Raw genomic sequence first — 22,251 nt, 5'->3', positions numbered from 1 at the left:
TATTTAATTATACAAGCACTTGAAAAAAATTATACTGGCCGCATAATTCAAATATTTCCAATAAATATCAGAGAATTAATGAATCAAAAATAAATAAATAAACATAGATCTCTTATAACATTTCAAGATTTAATGATAAAAATGTAATTAACCAGCATATAATGGAGGTTTTACTCCCAAAAACTGGAAGATCGACTCAATTAATTCTTTCGGTTTACTTTGAGTTGGTTTGGTTGCATTCTAACGTTTTCTTTGCTAAGGTCTGAGATTGCATGTCGAATCAGAATTTACAATTTGCTGTGTGTTTATCATTTGTGTTTATCATCGCTGGTAGAAAATAGACAATAGTAAATGAGGAATACTAAGTTATGGTCTATAGTCGACGATCATTAGTACTATCTTTTAACAAAAAAAAATTAATTATGGATTTTAGCTTTCTGTCGGCTCCTACCATCTTCGTGGCAAGCTCTCATTATTCATGTCAACGTCAATTATTTATTTTCTTCCCGTCAACGTCGATTCATGAATAAATAATCGGTATCATGCATTACTGCATTATTTATAAATTGTTCATACTTCACACGTACGGACATTTTAGAAACTTCTTTGCTCTTAATTTCTTTAATTTGCCTGATACCGATGAGGAGACACCCACCGAAGATATATAAATAACCATTACAAATAATCAAATGTTGGACACCGTTTTGTAGCTTGGTAGATTTATGAGTACTTTGGATCATGTTTAGGGAGTATGTGTATCTCTATCATCGTGTTCGAAATATATTACTGCGTCAATATATGTAATTATTCAATGTATGTTTGCTTAATGAAAATTATGGTAGGCTTTGTAAACAATTGACAATAAGGGATAACTGAATAAGACATAATTTGTATTATATAATTACTGAAGCTACTCTCGTTTGCATGGGGAATCTTGGGGATATTCTCATGGGCATATTAGTCTTTATTGAGAGTGTGGCATCTCGTTGCATTTGCATAAAACAAATTATGTTTTTTGAAGCTAAATTCATAGTATATTACAACTTTAAAATAGAAAACTAATTTTTTTTATCGTAGATTAGATGTACCAAGAATTACCACAAACCAACGGACCAGTAACTTGAAAAGTTGCGCAATCGATACTTTGACTAGTGAACCCGACCCAGGAATAGATGCAAATTATTTCGTGCCAAACGGTCACCACGCATACAATACAGCTCGAGTGTTTCGGTAAGAGAAACAAATAGCGGTGTTGTTTAATCAGAATTTAGGTTCCCTCTTAGATTTTGTCTTTCAAGATTATTCAATATATATATATATATATTGTAAAACTTTTATCTTGATTCCCAATGAAAAAACATGAATATATTTAAAACATAATCAAATATATTTAGTTTTCTGAATTGATTTGTTAATTAGGTTAACATTGTATTAGTTCGATTTACCGGATTAAACGCATACGAAAATACTGCAGACTGCTGACTTTGTCATGTTTAGACAAATGCATTAAAAGTATTTGGATAAAGTGACATATATACAATATATTTATGTGTTATCATGGTGGTTAGAATATAAGAATAAGAATTTAGTACAGATATCCAGATAATAAACAAAATTATCCCAAATTCAGATATTTTGAGAAAATCCCAAATCTTGAATTAGGTCTACGAATCATATAAAATCTAATTGCTCAACTTTTTAAACAACTTCTAAACTACTGGATAAGCCATCAATAAAAAAAATTAAATTGGCACACATCGATGTCATATTATAATAAAATACGAGTCGACCTCTGAACACCGAGATAAGTCATGCGACATAAAGCAATTCAAACGTTAGTTATATGAAAAAATCGGATGCGTTCTCATTCGCCGTAAAGTGAAATTCGCTTGGTGCCATAATGACAAGTACCAGTGTACCACATATGATCAATTACCATATATGACCAATTAATTAACTTTTAGAGTTCTGATTCTAAGAGTGAACGAAGCAAATCGTTTATACATACAGAGTAAAAAGTTGAGTTAGTGTGCATACATACATGGTGATGATGAATTCTACAAATTAAGATCACCCGTAATACTTCATTTATGCGTATATGTACCTTGTGACTTTATGATAGTTTCTTTTTTTTTTTGTAACACAACTTTATGATAGTTTCTATTGCTGACTTTTGCAATAAACAAAATATTTTTTATTGTACTTTTGTGTATTTTAAAAAACAAATATTAAAAATAAGTTACCTCATAAATATTACTTCGTACCAATTATCAAAATATATAAAATTGACAAAAAAATAAATTCATAATATTAAACAAACAAATATTAAAAATAAATGACCTCATAAATATTACTTCGTACCAATTATCAAAATATATAAAATTGAGAAAAAAATAAATTCATAATATTAAACTCGACTAGTGACACAATAACAACTACAATACTTCCACTGAGAGGGGACGCATTAGGCCATTCATCTAGCATTAACTAAGGTTAAGTCACGTACATCTTCACACATCGTGAATTTGAATTCACTAACGCTAAGATCTACCCACGAATCCACGATCACACACTTTTTTTTTAACTGCACGATCACACACTTTATGTCAGAGGTACATATATTTTCTTCAACGCTGTTTATAAGCTGGCTAGACACGAAAATTAGACCTTAGATCACATTTTGACAAAAATGAACCTACTCTCGCGTCTCCCGTTCTTAACCACCGAAGCCATATTCATTCAATAAATGATGCATACCGAACTATACAAAGCCGGTGGCATGTTTTATGCATTAAATCCAAAGTCCCCTAATAACCCGTACCAAATTCTTGAGAATATAAAGTCATTCCCCCAACTCATTGAGCAAAAAAATATTTCATTATTAGCACTATTATGATAAATTGAGTGTTTGTGAGATTTTGAATTTTAAACCAAACAAAAATGTGCATATGATATGTTGACATGCATGATCTTCCATGTTTAAATTCTTTTATCTAAATTGTTTGAACTACCATCCATTCTTGTATTGGATCAGATCTGATTGAGTTAGCTCAAAATTCCCTTCACTATATAGTCTATAAGCAATCCAACAGTATCATAAAAAAAAGATATCTCCATATGATCTCAAGACTGTGGTTTTGTCTGGTGGGATCGGATCAACTTAATAATATGACTATGGAAGATCGGTTTTAGTGTGCTTTTGGTGAGTCTTATGTGACGTGACTACCTTCGTTCATCAGTACTCATTATAATATGAAATTTTGCAATCAACATAAGAACATCTTATATTTAATTATTCCATTTTTTATAGAGTTGTACTCATTATATATATTATTAGTCAAAGAGAAAATGAAGAAAAGTAATATGAGCATATATAATGGTTCAAAAATAGAATAATATCACATTTTAATTAGAGTAATTAAAATGTACAGTCCTCCTATTTATGGTTGGGTTAAGACCAGAAGGATCAATCCTTTGTTGCAAGAGTTTAACAACAAAGGTACGGGCATTTTTATACTACTAATAAAGAGAGAATATCTATACTACTAATTAAATAAGAAGAATTCATTCATGCAATAGATGAATTTTAAAGTGTGTTTGACCCGCATTTTGTGTGTTGGTCTCACCTTCTCTCCGCCACGACGGCGCATCTAATGTTCCTCCAATCGATTCTTCTCCTTCTTCATCTCTCCCCTCTCTAACCAAAATTAATTCTCACTTCTTTTTTTTTTTTTCTCGTATGTTCTTCTGATAATCTGACAATCATTAGAACATACAAATAATTAAAAAAAAAGAAGTCCAGTTTTCTGTGTTCTGTCTGTACACAGAGCAAACGTTTGTTTCCTTCTATTGAATGCTTTTAATTATTTTTCTTTTATGAGAGGATTTGAGATTTGCTGTTGTTATTCCATCAAACATTATTATTAATTATTTCTAGAAAGGGAACCATGACTTGTCCGAATCTTGGCACTTTCTCTCTGTTTCTTTCTTCCTCGTCCTCTTCGTCTTCCCAATTTGTTTGGATTGGCAGAAGATCATTCTGGCTATAAATTCATAAAAATCCATGAGATCTCTCTCACTCAAGCTCCATTTTCTTGGTTTATCAGATTATAAAGATCTTCACTTTCTCATAGATCACAACCTTTCGTAAACACCCTTCTTGATCTCAGCTCTCTCTCACACTTCTAAATCCATTTTCCCTAGAGAAAAAAACTCTCATTTTCCCGACAAAGAAAGAAAACAAATTTAGGTAACCGGAGAGAGTCGCAGAAAACGAGGTCGGAGAATAAAACCAGTCACGGTCTTGTCTGCTTTTCTCCTCGGTTGGTTTGAGGTCCTGCCTTAATCTCTACTGTCTTTTTTTTCTTTTCTTTTTCTGTAATTTAAAAAAAGCCAAAAAATGATAACTTTTATTTTTCTTCATTTTAAAAATATTCTCGCGGGTATATTAAAATAATAATTCAGTTCTGTCTGAAAACAAGTTTTGTTTTTGTACTTTGAATATCCAAAAAAAGATTCAAACTTTGTTTCTTTCTCCTGTAGATCTCTCAATGGCAGGAAGTGGACTAAAGAGACGAAGGAGGAGAAGAATACACTTGAGCAAGCTCTACACACTCACGTGCACTCAAGCGTTTTTCAAGCAAGACCACTCTCAAATCGGAGGACCCGGTTACTCTCGTCTCGTCTTCATCAACGAACCGGATTCGCCCGAAGCTGACTCGAGCAGCTACAGCGACAACTACGTGAGAACAACCAAGTACACTCTCGCCACTTTCTTGCCAAAATCACTCTTTGAGCAGTTCAGAAGAGTCGCAAACTTCTACTTCTTGGTCACTGGGGTCTTGTCTTTCACTCCCCTTGCTCCTTACACTGCTGCAAGCGCCATTTTCCCTCTCCTTTTTGTTATTGGTGCTACTATGGTTAAAGAAGGTGTTGAAGATTGGCGCCGCAACAAGCAGGTATACTCTTTGGTTCTTTAGTTTCTTGCAATCTTAGTTATGGTCTTGTTTAATGTTCGATAAATCGCTAAGTGGTGGTTAGGCGCATCCTGGAGGATTATTGCCAAGAACGATTTTTTGAACATCTAGACCGATTTTTTTTTTTTAAATGGATTGAAAAAATCGTTTCCGATTTATCCACTAGGCGGCACCTAGACGCTGCCTACACTGATTTCTTAATCTGAGAGTATTTAAAAATATAGAATCATTTGGATTGGTTATTAGGGTTGGGGTGTTTAGGACCCGAACATCTTTCGGACCGGATGGGTTTGGATAATGTCGGGTTCAAGTTGGGTTTCCATTTTTTTGTAGAGAATAGAGAAATAGGAACCGTTCGAGTTTTTGTAAACTTTGGTCCGTTTTTGGTTTTGTTTATTCGGTTCAGCTCCAGTTCGGTTTTAGTTCGGTTTTCGGATAATATGCTCATGACTAGTCTTTTTCTTGATCTTGTCTGAAAGATACAAGCATTTTCATGTTATTAGGACATTGAGGTGAATAATAGGAGAGTAAAAGTGCATAGAGGAGATGGGAACTTTGATTCCAAGGAGTGGAAGACTCTAAGCGTTGGAGACATAGTGAAGGTAGAGAAGAACCAGTTCTTCCCTGCAGATCTTGTTCTCCTTTCATCTAGCTACGAGGACGCTATCTGCTACGTAGAGACAATGAACCTAGACGGCGAGACCAATCTCAAAGTCAAACAAGGACTAGAAGTCACTTCCTCCTTGAGGGAAGACTTTAACTTCAAAGGCTTTGAAGCTTTCGTCAAATGCGAGGATCCAAACGCCAACTTGTACTCCTTTGTCGGCACCATGGAGCTTAAAGGAACCAAGTACCCTCTCTCGCCTCAGCAGCTTCTCCTCAGAGACTCAAAGCTCAGGAACACCGAGTTCATCTTCGGCGCGGTTATCTTCACTGGTCACGACACAAAGGTCATACAGAACTCAACTGATCCTCCTTCCAAGAGAAGCATGATTGAGAGAAAGATGGATAAGATCATCTACCTCATGTTCTTCATGGTGGTTCTGATGTCATTCATTGGCTCCGTCATCTTTGGAGTCACAACGAGAGATGACTTCAAGGACGGTGTGGTGAAGAGATGGTACTTGAGACCAGACAGCTCGAGCATCTTCTTTGATCCCAAGAGAGCTCATGTTGCTGCCTTCTATCACTTTCTAACAGCTGCTATGTTGTACAGCTACTTCATTCCGATATCTTTGTATGTCTCAATAGAGATTGTTAAAGTCCTTCAGAGCATCTTCATCAACCAAGACATCCACATGTACTACGAGGAAGCCAACAAGCCGGCTCGTGCAAGAACCTCTAATTTAAACGAGGAGCTTGGTCAGGTGGACACAATCCTCTCCGACAAGACGGGGACGTTGACTTGCAACTCCATGGAGTTCATCAAGTGTTCTGTCGCCGGGACGGCTTACGGCCGCGGCGTCACTGAGGTTGAGATGGCTATGGGAAGGAGGAAAGGCTCTCCGTTGGTGCTTCAGAGCAATGAGAGTGATGATGTGGAGTACAGTAAGGAACCGTTTGCTGAAGAGGCGACGGTGAAAGGGTTTAATTTTAGAGATGAGAGGATAATGAATGGGAACTGGGTCACTGAACCTCACGCTGATGTTATTCAGAAGTTTATGAGATTACTCGCGGTGTGTCATACGGTGATACCTGAAGTGGATGAGGACACGGAGAAGATCTCTTATGAGGCTGAGTCTCCTGATGAAGCAGCTTTTGTTATTGCAGCAAGGGAGCTTGGGTTTGAGTTTTATAACAGAACTCAAACTAGTATATCTGTAAGAGAGCTTGATCTTGTGACTGGTAAACGAGTTGAGAGGCTGTACAAAGTGCTGAACGTACTTGAGTTCAACAGCACTAGGAAGAGAATGTCGGTGATAGTGCAGGATGAAGATGGAAAGCTCTTACTACTTTGTAAAGGAGCAGACAAGTAAGTGTGACTTCAGAAACAAAGTAGACATAGCTTCCTTTTAATCTTATTTTTTTGTTTGTTTCACCAGTGTTATGTTTGAGAGACTTTCCAAGAAGGGTAGAGAGTTTGAGGTGGAAACAAGGGACCATGTGAACGAGTATGCTGATGCAGGGCTAAGGACTTTGATACTTGCATACCGTGAACTTGACGAGAAAGAATACAAAGATTTCAGTGTGAGAATCAGTGAAGCAAAGAGCTCGGTTAGTGCTGATAGAGAATCATTGATAGAGGAAGTCACAGAGAAAGTTGAGAAAGACTTGATCCTTCTTGGAGCTACTGCTGTTGAGGATAAACTCCAAAATGGAGTAAGCATAGCCACTGATGTTATACATATATAAATCATTTTTAGAGTATTAAAAACACTTTTATCTTATCCCTTTTATCATTGATTTTTTTAGGTCCCTGATTGCATTGACAAGCTAGCACAAGCAGGAATCAAGATTTGGGTTTTGACTGGTGACAAAATGGAGACTGCTATCAATATTGGGTATCTATTTTTTTGGGTATCACCTACTCTTTGAGTTCATGCATATAGTTTTTTTTTTGTTCATTCTCTCCACTCTATGAACTCTTTTGTATGTGTCTCTTTGACAGCTTTGCCAGTAGTTTACTCAGACAAGACATGAAGCAGATCATAATCAACTTGGAGACCCCGGAGATCCACTCACTGGAGAAAACTGGAGAGAAAGATGCCATTGCTAAGGTTTTAAAAAAAAACATTAATAGTTCTTCAGAAGATTATGTAAAGATAAAATGAATAAAAGTGGTTGTTTTGATCTTGCAGGCATCAAAAGAGAATGTCTTGTTACAGATAATTAATGGAAAGGCTCAGCTAAAGTATGCTGGTGGGAACTCTGATGCTTTTGCTTTGATCATTGATGGGAAGTCACTTGCTTACGCCTTGGATGATGATATAAAACACATCTTTTTAGAGCTGGCCGTTGGTTGTGCTTCTGTCATTTGCTGCCGTTCATCACCAAAACAGAAAGCTCTGGTCAGTTTCTTTGGTTTAAACTTTTGTTTACTGTCAAGATTTTTCTCAAGAAGTACATGGCAAATGTAGGTGACAAGGCTAGTAAAATCTGGAAACGGTAAAACAACTTTAGCTATTGGTGATGGCGCAAATGATGTTGGAATGCTTCAAGAAGCAGATATTGGTGTTGGTATTAGCGGCGTGGAAGGCATGCAGGCTGTAATGTCAAGCGACATTGCCATTGCTCAGTTTAGATATCTGGAGCGTTTGTTACTAGTCCATGGACACTGGTGTTACAGGCGCATCTCAACAATGGTATGTACATGAGTCTCTCTCTCTTAACATAATCAAAGCCTTACTAGTTTTCTTTGTTTCACAGATTTGCTACTTCTTCTACAAGAACATTACGTTTGGTTTCACTCTTTTCTTGTATGAAGCATACACAACATTCTCATCAACACCTGCTTACAACGATTGGTTCCTGTCTCTTTACAATGTTTGCTTCTCGTCCCTACCTGTTATTGCTCTTGGTGTCTTCGACCAAGATGTATCTGCACGCTATTGTCTCAAGGTAAACTTCTTTCATTACATTAAAATAGCTTTACTCTATTGACATATATATACCTTCTGTTCCCCGAAAATAAGATTTTCTTGACTTTTTTCTTGTTACATAAATATATATTTTCTATATTTTAAGAAATATTTAGTTAAATTGATTAACTATCAACCAAGTTGTATACATATATACGTAAATACTCTAGAAAATTCTTCTTTCGGGAATAATGTGTACTAAACTCTTTGTTTTGTCTTTGGTTTCACAGTTTCCACTGTTATACCAAGAAGGTGTGCAGAATGTGCTCTTCAGCTGGCGGAGGATACTTGGATGGATGTTCAACGGATTCTACAGCGCAGTAATCATATTCTTCCTCTGCAAAAGCTCTCTTGAGCCACAAGCTTTCACCCACCAAGGCAAAACCCCTGGGAAAGAGATCTTAGGAGGGACAATGTACACATGCATCGTCTGGGTTGTGAACTTGCAGATGGCATTAGCCATCAGTTACTTCACACTCATCCAGCACATTGTCATCTGGGGCTCCATCCTCGTTTGGTACCTCTTCATGACCGTCTACGGAGAGCTTCCATCAGAAATATCAACCAGTGCGTATAGAGTCTTTGTTGAGGCTCTGGCGCCGTCGCTTTCTTACTGGGTCATCACTCTCTTTGTGGTTGTATCTACTTTGCTGCCTTACTTCATCTACTCCGCGGTTCAGATGAGGTTTTTCCCAATGTACCATGGGATGATACAGTGGCTGAGGTATGAGGGTCAGTGTAATGACCCTGAGTACTGTGATATGGTGAGGCAGAGATCTATAAGGCCAACAACGGTTGGCTTCACCGCAAGATTAGAAGCTAAAAAGAGATCAGTGAGGAGATCAGAGCCTGAATCATGAGTTAACCATTTTACAACTGACTTGCCAGGACGTAAATAGACTGTTAACCAGTTGTTGTACATTCTGATTCTTGAGCGCCTTGCCTGATTAACAAAGTAGATTCTTACAGTGAACTCTGAAGATTATAACATCAGACTTCCCAGTAGAGAGATAGAGCCAGTGGTTGCATCTAAGTCTTTTGCTCTTCTTTTTCTCTTTCAATATACCTTTTAAATATTTAGTGTCATTCTTAGAGCAATGAAGAGTGTATAAGGAAGTTATATACCGCTTTGTGTCCTCTTAAGACATCTTGTGCAATGAGCAATGACAAAGGAATGATCATTGGTTTCTTCTATTTCATATTGTGAGTTTCCGAAGTCTAAATCGTTTGTAGTCTCTCCTTGACGCCAGAAACTCCCAAACACAAACTCTCCCTCCATGGAGAGTTCATGTAACATCTCCTCAATATCATCCATGCAACTAACTCTGGAGACATCACCAGGCAAACGCTCCTCTTCTCTGCAACTCTCATCCTTTGCAGGTAAGAATCTTCTCTTCTTCCCTCTGAGCAGCCTCCTGATCACAAACCTCTTCATCTTGTGAGCAACTTTAGAAGGCATCTTGTAGAAGACGAAGATAAAGAATTGTAGGATAAAACACTCGCAGCAGCAACATAGGACAACACAATCTGCTGTAAAAGCACCACAATCTTGTTCCATTGTTCTTGATGCATTGAAAACTGTTAAGGTAAAACAACAAAGATATAAAGGAAGGAGGAAGCATAGATTAAGAGGTTACATAGGATTGTGTCAAAGGAATATGTTCCTTTGCCAATATTGGTATCAACAATGCAACGCAAAGCAACATCCCATGTGTTTGTTTTTCTCATAACTGTGTGAAAATCCACAAGGGATCTTTAGACACTTTTAAAAAGCATTGTTTAGGTATCTTGGACGTCAAAGCAACTAACATTCTTTTGTTTCCTACTTTCCTTTGATTATACTCTCCATCATGGTGATTCATAGGGGTAAATGAGTCTTCTTAAATGTATAACTTGAGCCAGATGAACACGTTCTTATATGAGACACAGAAAGATCCTTGTTGATTTCTCAGAAAACTTGAAGGTAAAGATTCAAAAAAAAAAGAAATAGATACATAAAAAAAAATAGATACAAAAAGTGATTTCATGTAAGAAACAAAACCTCTCCTGTTCAAGAACATAAGTAAACCTTTATTCCTCATCTTCCTCTACCACATGCTCCTCTATTTCTGCAAATTGTATTTGGTAGTCTCTTTAGTTTTTCACCATATGGACACAAGAACATGAACACAAGTCAAGAGTAAACAAAGAAACAAAAGGAGATTCATACTGTTTTGAGCACTCAAGAAAGTGGGATTGGGAGCTTTTCAGACAAAACTTGGATGTTCTTGATATTTACACGTTTTGGTCTCTGCTGTTGTAACTAGTATGTGTGAAAAAATCTGTACTGTAGTTTTGGCTACCAAATGCCATTCTTCTGAACAATCTGATCTCTGCTGACTGTTGAGCTGAGTCAAAGACCTCACTTTCACCTAGTCTCATCCCGTTTGTGAGGTCTTCCGCAGATAAACTCTCAAGAGCCCTCACAATCTGCCAATAAAAACATTTCAAATTTCTAAGCAAAAGTGAAAAACTCTTGAGAGTAAACAAGAATAGAAAATGTTATGTACTTGTCCCATCCGGGGTCTCTTGGCAGCTGAATGGCGCACACAGGCTCCTGCTGCTTCAATCATTCTAAACATTTCGGAATCCACATAGTTTCCTCCAAGCTTAGGATCTGCTAAAGAACCAAACTCCTCGGTTTCGATGGCATGACTTATCAGTGGCCGTGCCTGAACAACAACAGAGATGGGAAACAGCATAAGGACTAATCATGTTTTACATGTTAAGGAAGGTTCGTGTGTACCCATTCAACAAGGCTCTCCTCTCCAAGTGGTTGAGATGTATCAACAGGTTTACGTCCAGTGATTAACTCGAGAAGAACAACTCCAAAGGAGTATACATCTGATTTCTCTGTTAGCTTCCCACTTGATGCATATTCAGGTGCCAAGTAGCTGCAAAAAGATGAATGAGCAAAAATAAACATCAACCAGATACCAATCTTGTGACCTTTAATCAAACTAGGCAAGCAAGAATGTACCCAAATGTTCCCATAACCCTTGTGGTGATATGAGTGTTACAATCAAGAGCTAATCTTGCAAGACCAAAGTCAGAAACCTACAAGAGAGTGAGAGGTTTAGATATTGTCAAAGTCACCAATAATCAGAGCCGGTTTTGGGCATAGCCAAGTGAAACATTAAACTATAGCCCACAAATTTTTTGAAACGAATTACATAGAGGTTCCCAAAATTGTAAAACAAAAAAAAATTATCAAAACCTTCACTAAATCTCCTCAAAACCTCAGGGCCGGCGGTAGTCACCATCTAACTAAAACCTTGAAAAATCAAGAATATGGGGAGTAATGTGTTACCCGAGAATCAAAGTTGTCCTCTAAAAGAATGTTAGAAGACTTAATGTCCCTGTGGATGATCCGCGGGTGACCTGACAATAGACATCTCAGTAAGAATATCCAAATGGTTTAAAAGGTTACAATCAAAAGCAAGAAAAAATGACTGAAAAGGTTAAAACCAGTGAGGTGAGAAGCAACTTACAATCTTCATGGAGGTAAGCTAGTCCACGAGCCGCACCAGCAGCGATTCTAACACGTGTTGCCCAGTCCAGAACCTCTTTGGATACTATTCAGAAGACGTAATGTAAGTACCAAGTGGTGTGTGCACGCATGTATATTATGAATTGTAATCTCGTTTTAACTTACCATGAACGTGGAAGTAAAGGTCGTTGTTAGAGACAAAATCATAAATAAGCAATCTACGGTCATCAGAGATGCAATGTCCCACGATGGAAACCAAATGCCTGTGATGGATTCTGCTAAGCGTCTCAACTTCAGCTTTGAACTCTCTGTCACCTTGTCCTCCACCTACTTTAAGTTGTTTCACAGCTACAACTCTCCCATCTGGTAACACCCCTTTATATACACAACCAAATCCACCTTCTCCTAATAGATTCTCTTCCGAGAACCCGTTCGTTGCCTTGACAAGTTCTTGGTAAGAGAACAAGGCCTTTGAGTTGCCTAAGCCGCCTGATTCTGATTGTGAGAAGTACGTGTGATGATGGCTCCCTGGTGCAGATGACTGCGTTCTAAAGAAAGCTGAGTCTGTGCATGCGTAGTGAGAGATCAAGAAATGGCATTATGTAAGAAACAAAAGTGACATGTTAATCAAAGTAGTACCTGATCTTGGTGATGGTGTGACGTAGCCACCACTAACAGCTGAAAGCCGTTTTTCTCGTCTTCTTATGCACCAGACAAGGAGGCCAATGAGACTGAACAACAGAAGCGCCACTGCGACGGTGATGCCAAGGATAGGTCCAGCACCGATGCCACTAGTACTATGAGTTGGATTTGAAGTATCAGGAGAACTAGGAGTAGGGTTGTTTTGAGGTGGATTGTTGGGACCTGGTACAGGAGGAGAAGAGAATGTTGGTGGTGGCAAAGAATCTGAAGGCGGTGGACTGGTGTTTTCTGGTGGTGAAGGAGGAGACTGAATGGGACGATCTGAAGGCGGCGAATGAGAAGGAGGAGATGAAGGGGGACGCCTTGAAGGCGGTGAAAATGGAGGGGGAGACTGAATAGGACGCTCTGAAGGCGGTGAAGGTGGAGGTGGAGACTGAACGGGACGTTCTGTAGGCGGCGGAGGAGGAGAGCGTTGTGAGGTCGGTGGCAAAGGAGGAACAGATGAAGGAGGTGGAGGGGAAGAAGGTAATGGTGGAGCTGATGGAGGTGGTGGGGGAGAGGCTTGCGGTGGCTGCACAGACGGTGGTGGCGGTGGAATTGCAGGAGGAGGTGAAGAGATCACTGGCTGTGGCGGTGGGGGAGGAGAGGTCTCAGGTGGCTTTGGCAGAGGAGGAGGAGGAGGTGATCCATTTGGTGGTGAGGTTGTAACCGGAGGAGGAGCTCCGTTTGGTGGCGGTGGTGATGGAGAGGGCGGCGGTGTCACCGGTGGTGGCGAAGTTGCATTGTTACTAGGAAGAGAATCGCCCAAAGGCAGCGAAGTCACGGGTGGTGGTGTAGCCGGAGGAGAAGACAGAGACGGCGGCGGTGGTGAAGTTGCATTGTTACTCGGAAGAGAATTGCCCAAAGGCGGCGAAGTCACCGGTGGTGGTGTGGCCAGAGGAGGAGACTGAGACGGCGGTAGTGAAGTTGCATTGTTATTCGGAAGAGAATTGCCCAAAGGAGGTGAAGCCACCGGTGGAGACGGTGGAGAATTTGAAACAGGAGGTTGTGCCGGCGATGTAGCCATCTAAAATTCCGACAACAAACCAAAACAAATCTACTTTCTTATCACCGACACGCTTCTGGGTCCACCAAACTCTTACTAACCGGAAAAAAACACTTAACGTGAAGAAGCGGCAACTCTGCCTTTGATAAAACCCTAAATGACTCCAACCACAAACCAAAGAGAAACGACGACGAGGATGATCTAGTTAGATCACTCAGACAAAGCCAGATCACTGAGATTACCTCAGATCTGTAAGAGCTTCTTCACTGGAACACAACATAAAATGAAAAGTCTTCAGCCATTAAAAGACCAAAAAGGCATGCTACAGAACACAAGTAGCTTTGTCTCCTCTCACTCCCAAACTTGAATCTGTAACAATGAATCGAATGTTCTTCTCGGCTTCAAAAACAAGAAACTATTTTATTTTTTTTCTGCCTCCTTCTCTGGGAATACTTCAATGCTACGTCAAAATCAACGTCGAAAAATCGAGGTCTTAATTGTTTGCTTTTCTTATAAGGAAATAATTAAATTCATAACCATAACCGATCCAAATAATCAATCTATGCCACTTACCAAAATTTCTTTTTTATTTTAATATATAATAACGCGCTTTGTCATCAATCTATCGATAATATATAAGAAATATTGTCTCTACTCTCTAGTGTATCAATCAATCTCACATGACATCTGACATTCTTTTTTTACTTTACGTTAAGTAGACGATTGACCATAAATTATAAATCAATTAACTGTAATACAAACACTGATAAATATATCAAATTCTTTGACAAGATAAAAGATAAATATATCAAATTGTGTATTTATGTTTCTTAGCTTTTTTCTACTAAACTGACATCGTGACGCTGTTCTTAGTGTTCTATAGTATAAGATGTATATTTCAAGTTGACTTTTCTAAGATGTATATTTGTCGAGTTTATAGTTTGACTTGACTGTTTGAGAAATTAATTTATAATTCTCGGTTGCATATATATTTACGTTTTTTTTTTTTTCTTGACATCGTACATTTTTAAAAGGATAAAGTTTCGTATATTTTATTAGTAGTTTCATTTATAGCACATGGCATCTACAGACTTTTACAGATATACAATTTGACGAAAGGAGTGTCACACAATACAATTTATTTATATTAAAAGAAAAACTAATTGTGAATAATCACCTCTCATTCTTATTACTTTTTCATACCGAAAAGATGAAAATGCCCATATAGTTAGTCTTTGAGGGGTACGTATAAAATATTTGAAACTATATAGTATGTAATATATAATTGCATACTGTAAATTGTAAAATATTAAAGGCTTTCTATTTATTTTTGGGCAACTGGATTTCTATTTATCTTGGGTAGAAAAATGTGGAAATCTTGCAGGTTTGATAGTGTGTTAAGAATATAATAACACGTGGGTATCCCACAAATAATTAAATTTTGAACAGAAGCATACTTGTCAGATAGATAGTTGCATACAGATTGAAGCTGATAATAGTGGTGATTGGTTCGACTATGACGGTAAAAATTAAGCTGTAAAATTTTAGATTTATCTATAAAATTGTTACTGTAGATTTTTTTTAATGATTTTTGATGTAATTAAATTTGTTGTATTTGTAAGTTATAGGCGGTAGATATTTTAAAATAAAATAAGTGAACTATGTGATGTATATATGAAATAATTATTTTTATCAATTAAAATAATTTGTTTTAATATTTTTTTATAAATTATCAAAAATTACTATTATTTAAAATGTGATATGCAAATAATATTTATGTTTTTTTAATATTTTAATAATTTTAAAAACACCCAAAATTAAACTAAAATAGTTATAAATGTTTTTTATTATGATTATCTAATTTATTTGATATTATAGATAGTTTTTTTTATTTTACAGATTAAACCGTCTATAAAAAGAAGATGTAGATTTTTTGCCTAAAATACATAAAAAAAATTACTTTACTTTTTTGTTGTAGCTTAAAAAATAAAATTAAATCATGATTGGTAAAAATTAATATATAGAAACTTGACGTATGATTTAACTTTTAAAAATAAAACTACAAGATGATTGATAAAATTTAGTGACTTAAAAAGAAATAAAGCTAAAGTAGATAAATAAACTCCAACCAATCACCTTCAATGTTTTTCATCATTAGATAGCAGATTTATAAATTGATGGTGACTGTTTGCGAAAATAGCTAAATAATACTGTCAAAACAAAAAGCTAAATAATAAAACAAAAAACATTTGAGCAAAATAAATGGTCCATGAACAATTAGATAATGATATTAAGCTAGTTTTGGTAGATAAATTACTTCCAATTTTTTTGATCAAAAATTACTTCATTTTAATTATATTTTTCAAAAATTATTTTTATAGAATCATGTATAACTAATGTGATCATGATTAAAAACAAGAATAGCATTACGTTTTCAAAACTTAAAACACTAAGAGTATATATGGATTCCGGTTCCAGAAAATTTATGATAGATTTTCACAAGAAAAAAGAATTATAAACAAGGCAAAAAGGTGAAAGGGAGAGACGCTGATCCAAACATCTAAACAGAAGAAAAGAAAAAAAAAAAAAGCCCCAACATTCACCATAACTCGTGATTCCACAACATTCCGTTTTCTTTCTTTTACATACTCACCAGTCACGCGTCACCACATGACATTCTTCCATCGTTGCCAAATGTGAACAAACAAGCCCTCAAAGTAAAAGAGGGTCCGAGTCATCATTTTACTGGTATATGTTGTGTGAGAGATAGGATCTTGAAAAGAGTAATCATTATATAATTATGATTAAAACGCACTTTGTTTAATTGGCATCATTGCACAAGAGCGGTGAAACACCTGCCCCCTCTCTGCTGTCTCCACGTATGGTTGCTACATAGTACATTGACTTAACTCCATTTTATTGTATTATAACTGAAGGTATATATACCCCCGTTCATATGGGTAACATGTGTTGATGATGTGGATGCAGAATATGTCAAACTGGTTTTGGTGTTTAAGTGATGTTTTACATGGGAACGAACTTTCAAGAATGGGATTGAAAATGTAAAAGTTGTGACACTTTTCTAAGGGTACAAGATGACTAAGACAAATTCGATTCAGGTTCACAGGAGCAAAAAGTAATCCTGAAAAAAAATTGTCACCTCTTGATGAATGGCTGCATCTCCCAGTTTTCTCATTTGCTCTTTTGCATCATATATGTCTGTTCAGTGATTTATCTATACAGAACAATTAAAAACAAAAGAACATTCGGAAGAGAATTTATCAACATTAGCAAATACATGCAGCAACTTCCCTTATCCACATAATAGACTCAAGTGTCTCTGCCTAGGTCAGTAAAGCTAAACAATCTGGAAAACAACATCACTAATCCCAACTATTCTCAATATCTTAATTTCAACTACTTATGAAGATCACTGGAAGTTCGGGTATATTCTATAAACTACCATCAGGAATAAGATGTTTATCTTCTACACACTAAAGTTCACATAAATGGACAAGAGAGAAGAAACATATAGACAAAATCTAACATTCTATTCCACAAATACCATCTTGGACTATGGATCTCGAGAATGAGCTCATGTGCAGCCCACGACAAGGTGAAGAATCTGCTAAAATTTGTAAAATGGGTTGCCTGAGTATCTCGCATTTTAAAGGTAAATATATATACTGTATTTTTTTTTTCCTAATAATAGTGTTAGTTTTGATAGGTAACTCTTTTTGGAGAACCTATTTACAAAGATGACACAGTGGCCAAATCGCTATTAATGGGTGTTGATTTTTGTTTATACAATACAAGCAAAAATCTTGTAGAAAGTTGACAATTATGTCTGAGAATTTTTTCTTCTTAGATTCTTATTCTTATGCTGTTGGGATCCTCCACGACATCCGCATGTTGAGTAATTCCTTTACATCCATCTCCTTTTGTTTTACTTTTCGTTCTGAGAATGTTTTGGCTGATGAGTTAGCTAAGTCTGTCTTCCGCTCATGTATGAATTCTCCCATTGTGGAGTAACTCTTGTTTATTTAAATGCAATGAACGAAGTATGGTTTGAAAAAAAAAAAAATCTTATGCTGTATACCCTTCGTGGGCCTCATCAGTTCGCACTAACAGATAAATAAATCAAACACTAACAAGACAGTATCCAATATAATTTATCTAACAGTAACAAGACAGTATCAAATGATAGAAAACAAAGACTCTTTACTTATCTCATATATATGCTTATGAAAGAACATTCTTCGGTTACAAATCTTATTACACTCACTTGCATCTAACCTACAAAACCAAACCCACTAGATTGCTACAAAATCTTATGACACAGGAGAAGCAGAAGTTGTGGTTGTATTTGTAGAGGAAGATGCCGCTGGTGAGTTACACCGGCCACTACTTCTCTCCACCGAACGCTTCGGAGATTGCGGTGCTACTGGTGCTTGTGCCGTCGCCTGAGCGTATACACCAGCACCTTTATTGGCTACATCTGACGGTGGAGGAAAATCTTGTGGCGAAGGCACCCATATCCCTCCGACCACCACAAATTGCGGTTGTTGCGAGTTTCCGTTACCCTGAGCCGTGGCTGGCCTTCTTGTGTGAAGTCTATATTTCTGATTAGTATTCCACAAAATAGTAATTATCAATATATATTAATTACCAATAAAATGCTAAAAAGCTTGAGATAAAATAGGAATTAAACATAGAAAATATAGTAGTAACCTGTAAATGGCTTTTAACTTCGTCGTTAGTTAATCCATCAACTTTCATATGATCTCTGATCTGTTTTGGTGTTGCAGCTGGAAACAACAACAACAAAAACAACAAATGATTAATTTATTAATCTAACTACTAACTATTAATGAGCCAATCAGAGAACAGATAAGCATCGTTAAATGAAATTAATCTTTTTAATTACCATGCGATCCTCCGAGCTGCTGAAGCGCGTGAAGGAACCGCCGGTGTAACTCCGGCGACCAGCATCTCCTTTGTTTCCTCTGCGTCTGCGTCTGCAGTTGTTGCTTCTGTATCTGCTCCTCTCCCGCTTTATCCGCACCACCAACTTCCGTGGTGGAACAAGTCGTCGTCGCCGGCGCCGGAGTGGTCGCCTTCACCGCCGGATGCAGATCAGTCTCCGAGAAGACGCGTTTCTTCTCCTTTTGAAACGGCTGAAAGCCACCGCGGTTGTGGCTGTTCGGTTTCACCTCAACAACTCTCGCCTTCTTAGCTACCACTACTGTCATGTCTGGATCCTGCGAATGATGGTTCCATAGATGAGCAGATCTAAGCCAGTCAGATTTCTTACTGTCCACGTCACTCTTATCAACCTCACGAGGAGACTCGTGTTCTCTGTTCTCTTCGTTGTTGCTTTTCTTGATCGGTATAAACTCTTCAAGAACTGGACCACCACACACGCTCGCGGTCTGCTCCGAGTACTGCTCTGACGTTGTCGATGTAACGGATAATTCCTTTTTACAAGCTTCGATTGCTACATAAAATCAAAACCCGATTTAAAGTGAAAGTTGTATAAAGTTTTTTTTAAAAAAATATAATATAAAGTTTACCTTGTGTAACGAGTTCTAAGCATAAAGGAAGCTCTCGTTGAAACACTTGTATTTTCTTTTGTTCTTCTTTGAGAGCCTCAACATACTCATGACATCTCTGCATTTTATGGGCGTGATCAACTTCCATCTTCTGAACCATCATTACTATTTTTGATTATGCTATGGAGGTTTAAAAGTAAACAAGGCAATAGGTTTTAGATCTATAGAGAAGTGGGTGGGAGGAAGCAGGTTGGATTTTTTTAAATGGAGAAAGAATATTGGATCTAAATGGAATCAAAAACATGGATGAGATAGATAGAGAGAGAGATTTTAGGACATGAATGAATGGAGAAGGGTTCGAGGTCGGGGCGTCGCGTACCTAAACGGAATCTTTTGAGTTGTGGAATAATAGAAAAATTAGATATAAAACGAAAGAAAAGGGTAAAGTGGTAAATTTGAATATGGTGTTGTGTGAATATTCGAAGGGATCAGATTCAGTTTTCGTCGCATCTAGATTAGGCTGGAAAACTGATGTCACTATTCTCAATCTATTTAAGCTTTGAAGATAAGAACGAAGACTCTCAACTGTTGTTCAGAAAAAAAGAGAAAAAAACGAAGAGTCAACAATATCTACTAAATTAGAGAAAATAAAACAACAGAATCCAGAGAGACGTAAACAAATCTGTACATGATAATGTAATCTATGGGTAAGCTCACCAGGTAATTAGAGCATGTACATTGGTGGAACCCTTAAGTGTCCCTTAGTGATTTTTTTACTATTAAAATTAAGATAAGGGATTTTGTTAAAAGACACTTAATTATAGTGGTTTATTGGTGGTCTCTTAATTAAGGTTCTTAACAATTAAAAAATATTATTATTTTTAAACATAAAATTTTAAACAAAAATTTAAATTATTTATTAAATAAAAGAAAGTCAAACATAACATTTTAAACTAAGATTTTGAAATAGAATCATGAAAACATGAAAACAAATAGTAGAAAAATAAACGAAAATAATTTGAAAGAAACATAGAAGTTCAGTTGTTGTCTTGATCACGTCCAAATTTACGCCATATATGTTCAACCAAATCACCTTTTAGTTGTTGATGTGCTTGTCTATCACGAATTCTTGTTCGAACACCCATCTGATTGGCGATATTTGTTGGCATATCTGTGGAATAGTTGAGATCGACATGTGAACTTCCGCTGCCTTCTCCTTGTTGGAAATTTGAAACATCATATCGAGGGTATTCATCTCTTTCATCTTCTACAATCATATTATGGAGTACGATACATGCTCTCATAATCTTTCCAATCTTGACTTTATCCCAACAAAGAGCGGGATTTTTGACAATGGCAAATCGAGCTTGCAAAACTCCGAAAGCACGCTCGACATCTTTTCGGACAGCTTCTTGACGTTGCGCAAATAAAACTGCTTTCGGTCCTTGGGGAATTGGAATAGATTGGATAAAAGTTGCCCATTTTGGATAAATACCATCGGTGAGATAGTAAGCCAAATCGTACTCTCTTCCGTTGACCGAGAAATTCACTTGCGGGGCTCGACCATATATTATATCATCAAAAACAGGTGAGCGATCAAGAACATTAATATCATTTAAGGTACCTGGAGGTCCAAAAAACGCATGCCATATCCAGAGATCATATGAAGCAACCGCCTCTAAAACGATGGTGGGTTTTCCCGAACCACGAGAATATTGGCCTTTCCAAGCGGTGGGACAATTCTTCCACTCCCAATGCATACAATCGATGCTTCCTACCATTCCAGGAAACCCACGAAGCTCTCCAATATGAAGTAGACGCTGAAGATCAGCCGGTGTTGGTTTTCGTAGGTACTCATCACCGAACAAATCTATTATTGCTTCCACAAAATTTTCCACACATAACCGAGTAGTGGTTGTACCGAGCCGGAGGTATTCGTCGACCGCATCAAGCGCAGAACCATATGCCAACACCCGAATAGCTGCTGTACACTTTTGAAGTGCAGAGAGACCAAGTCTTCCGGTAACGTCTTGCTTTTGACGAAAAAATTCAACTTCATTGGAAAGGCGATCTACAATAAGCAGGAACAATGGCTTCTTCATTCTAAATCGTCGTCTGAATAGATTTTCAGGATATGTAGGAGTGTCACTGAAATAATCGTTCCATAACCGGAGATGGCCTTCTTCACGGTTTCGTTCGATAAAAACTCGTTTTTTTCTTGTCCTTCTTTCATCTGCTTGATCACTTCGAGCATTTAACAGATTCTGATATGTTTGATCAAGATATTGATCAAAATATTGATCGAAAACTTCATCAATTGACTCGTCATCAATTGGGTTTTGAGAAGAAGAGGCCATGATTATATATGTATTTGTGAAAGAAACGATTGGGTTGGGTTGGGTTTAGAGAGAGATAAAATATTGGGTTGGGTTTAAAGAGATATAAAAGATTGGGTTTACAAGAGATGGAAGCTTGGGTTACAAGTTTGGGTTGTGATGAGTTTAGGGGAGAAGGACGATTGGTTTACAAGAAGAGAAGGAAGGTTGAATGAAGCGGGATCAGATTGTTGGTTACAACCGTTGAATGAGAATGTTAAGAATGAGATTGGAGAGAAGAACATGAGATTGTTGTTATGTTCAGAATGTTGGGAATGAGAGTTTGCTTGCAATTTATAATGTTGAGAATTCAAGTGTTCTTTACACACTCGTGACCTCTACGTACATCAAAACCGTGAAACAATAATACAAACTCTTGTGACCTCTACAGACCTCTACAGACCTCTACAGACACCTTTACAGACCTCTCTCACCCATGACCTCTGTCACTCACCTGTGACCTCTCTCTCTCACCCGTGAACTCTGTCTCTCACCCATGACCTCTCTCTCTCACCCGTGACCTCTGTCTCTCACCCATGACCTCTGTCTCTCAC

At 37.3% G+C, this 22,251-nt stretch overlaps 4 protein-coding genes across 4 annotated transcripts; 1 reads left to right on the top strand and 3 right to left on the bottom strand.

The window, feature by feature from the left end:
• Positions 1-3,497: 3,497 nt before the first annotated feature.
• Positions 3,498-9,748, top strand: LOC106354033 (putative phospholipid-transporting ATPase 9). Its single transcript, XM_013793877.3, has 10 exons — positions 3,498-4,333; positions 4,543-4,958; positions 5,480-6,948; positions 7,019-7,295; positions 7,389-7,477; positions 7,585-7,693; positions 7,775-7,984; positions 8,054-8,278; positions 8,343-8,534; positions 8,785-9,748. The coding sequence occupies exons 2-10, from the start codon at positions 4,551-4,553 to the stop codon at positions 9,412-9,414; spliced, it is 3,609 nt and encodes a 1,202-aa protein (XP_013649331.2). The 5' UTR covers positions 3,498-4,333; positions 4,543-4,550; the 3' UTR covers positions 9,415-9,748.
• Positions 9,749-10,475: 727 nt separating this feature from the next.
• Positions 10,476-14,303, bottom strand: LOC106354032 (proline-rich receptor-like protein kinase PERK9). The gene is made up of 9 exons (XM_013793875.3): positions 12,723-14,303; positions 12,249-12,647; positions 12,085-12,168; positions 11,904-11,974; positions 11,574-11,650; positions 11,340-11,487; positions 11,104-11,265; positions 10,764-11,023; positions 10,476-10,662 (listed from the first exon to the last, which is right to left on the bottom strand). Exons 1-8 carry the CDS (start codon positions 13,789-13,791, stop codon positions 10,829-10,831), a joined length of 2,205 nt encoding a protein of 734 aa, XP_013649329.2. The 5' UTR covers positions 13,792-14,303; the 3' UTR covers positions 10,476-10,662; positions 10,764-10,828.
• Positions 14,304-17,906: 3,603 nt separating this feature from the next.
• On the bottom strand, positions 17,907-19,586 carry LOC106354031 (transcription factor HHO2-like). The gene is made up of 4 exons (XM_013793874.3): positions 19,344-19,586; positions 18,698-19,267; positions 18,502-18,578; positions 17,907-18,392 (listed from the first exon to the last, which is right to left on the bottom strand). The coding sequence occupies exons 1-4, from the start codon at positions 19,483-19,485 to the stop codon at positions 18,102-18,104; spliced, it is 1,080 nt and encodes a 359-aa protein (XP_013649328.2). The 5' UTR covers positions 19,486-19,586; the 3' UTR covers positions 17,907-18,101.
• Positions 19,587-20,418: 832 nt separating this feature from the next.
• Positions 20,419-21,424, bottom strand: LOC125576191. The gene is made up of 2 exons (XM_048735609.1): positions 21,101-21,424; positions 20,419-20,589 (listed from the first exon to the last, which is right to left on the bottom strand). Exons 1-2 carry the CDS (start codon positions 21,422-21,424, stop codon positions 20,419-20,421), a joined length of 495 nt encoding a protein of 164 aa, XP_048591566.1.
• Between the last annotated feature and the right edge of the window lie 827 nt (positions 21,425-22,251).

The sequence above is a fragment of the Brassica napus genome, chromosome A7 (assembly GCF_020379485.1).
Source record: "Brassica napus cultivar Da-Ae chromosome A7, Da-Ae, whole genome shotgun sequence".
NCBI classification, from domain to species: Eukaryota; Viridiplantae; Streptophyta; class Magnoliopsida; order Brassicales; family Brassicaceae; genus Brassica; species Brassica napus.
The sequence above is the reverse complement of the archived record's forward strand: the minus strand, read 5'-3'. Positions and strand labels throughout refer to the sequence as shown.

Excerpts from the sequence above, each read along its gene's own strand:
- LOC106354031 (XM_013793874.3), bottom strand. The coding sequence starts at position 19,485 with ATGATGGTTCAGAAGATGGAAGTTGATCACGCCCATAAAATGCAGAGA. Across the intron at positions 19,268-19,343 it reads CTTAGAACTCGTTACACAAG|CAATCGAAGCTTGTAAAAAG; the intron begins GTAAACTTTATA and ends GATTTTATGTAG. Across the intron at positions 18,579-18,697 it reads GCAGCTCGGAGGATCGCATG|CTGCAACACCAAAACAGATC; the intron begins GTAATTAAAAAG and ends TGTTGTTTCCAG.
- LOC106354033 (XM_013793877.3), top strand. The coding sequence starts at position 4,551 with ATGGCAGGAAGTGGACTAAAGAGACGAAGGAGGAGAAGAATACACTTG. Across the intron at positions 7,296-7,388 it reads AGGATAAACTCCAAAATGGA|GTCCCTGATTGCATTGACAA; the intron begins GTAAGCATAGCC and ends TGATTTTTTTAG. Across the intron at positions 7,985-8,053 it reads CACCAAAACAGAAAGCTCTG|GTGACAAGGCTAGTAAAATC; the intron begins GTCAGTTTCTTT and ends TGGCAAATGTAG.
- LOC125576191 (XM_048735609.1), bottom strand. The coding sequence starts at position 21,424 with ATGAAGAAGCCATTGTTCCTGCTTATTGTAGATCGCCTTTCCAATGAA. Across the intron at positions 20,590-21,100 it reads TTCGTGGGTTTCCTGGAATG|AAGATGAAAGAGATGAATAC; the intron begins GTAGGAAGCATC and ends ATATGATTGTAG.
- LOC106354032 (XM_013793875.3), bottom strand. The coding sequence starts at position 13,791 with ATGGCTACATCGCCGGCACAACCTCCTGTTTCAAATTCTCCACCGTCT. Across the intron at positions 11,651-11,903 it reads AGGACAACTTTGATTCTCGG|GTTTCTGACTTTGGTCTTGC; the intron begins GTAACACATTAC and ends ACTCTCTTGTAG. Across the intron at positions 11,024-11,103 it reads AGAGACCCCGGATGGGACAA|ATTGTGAGGGCTCTTGAGAG; the intron begins GTACATAACATT and ends TTTTATTGGCAG.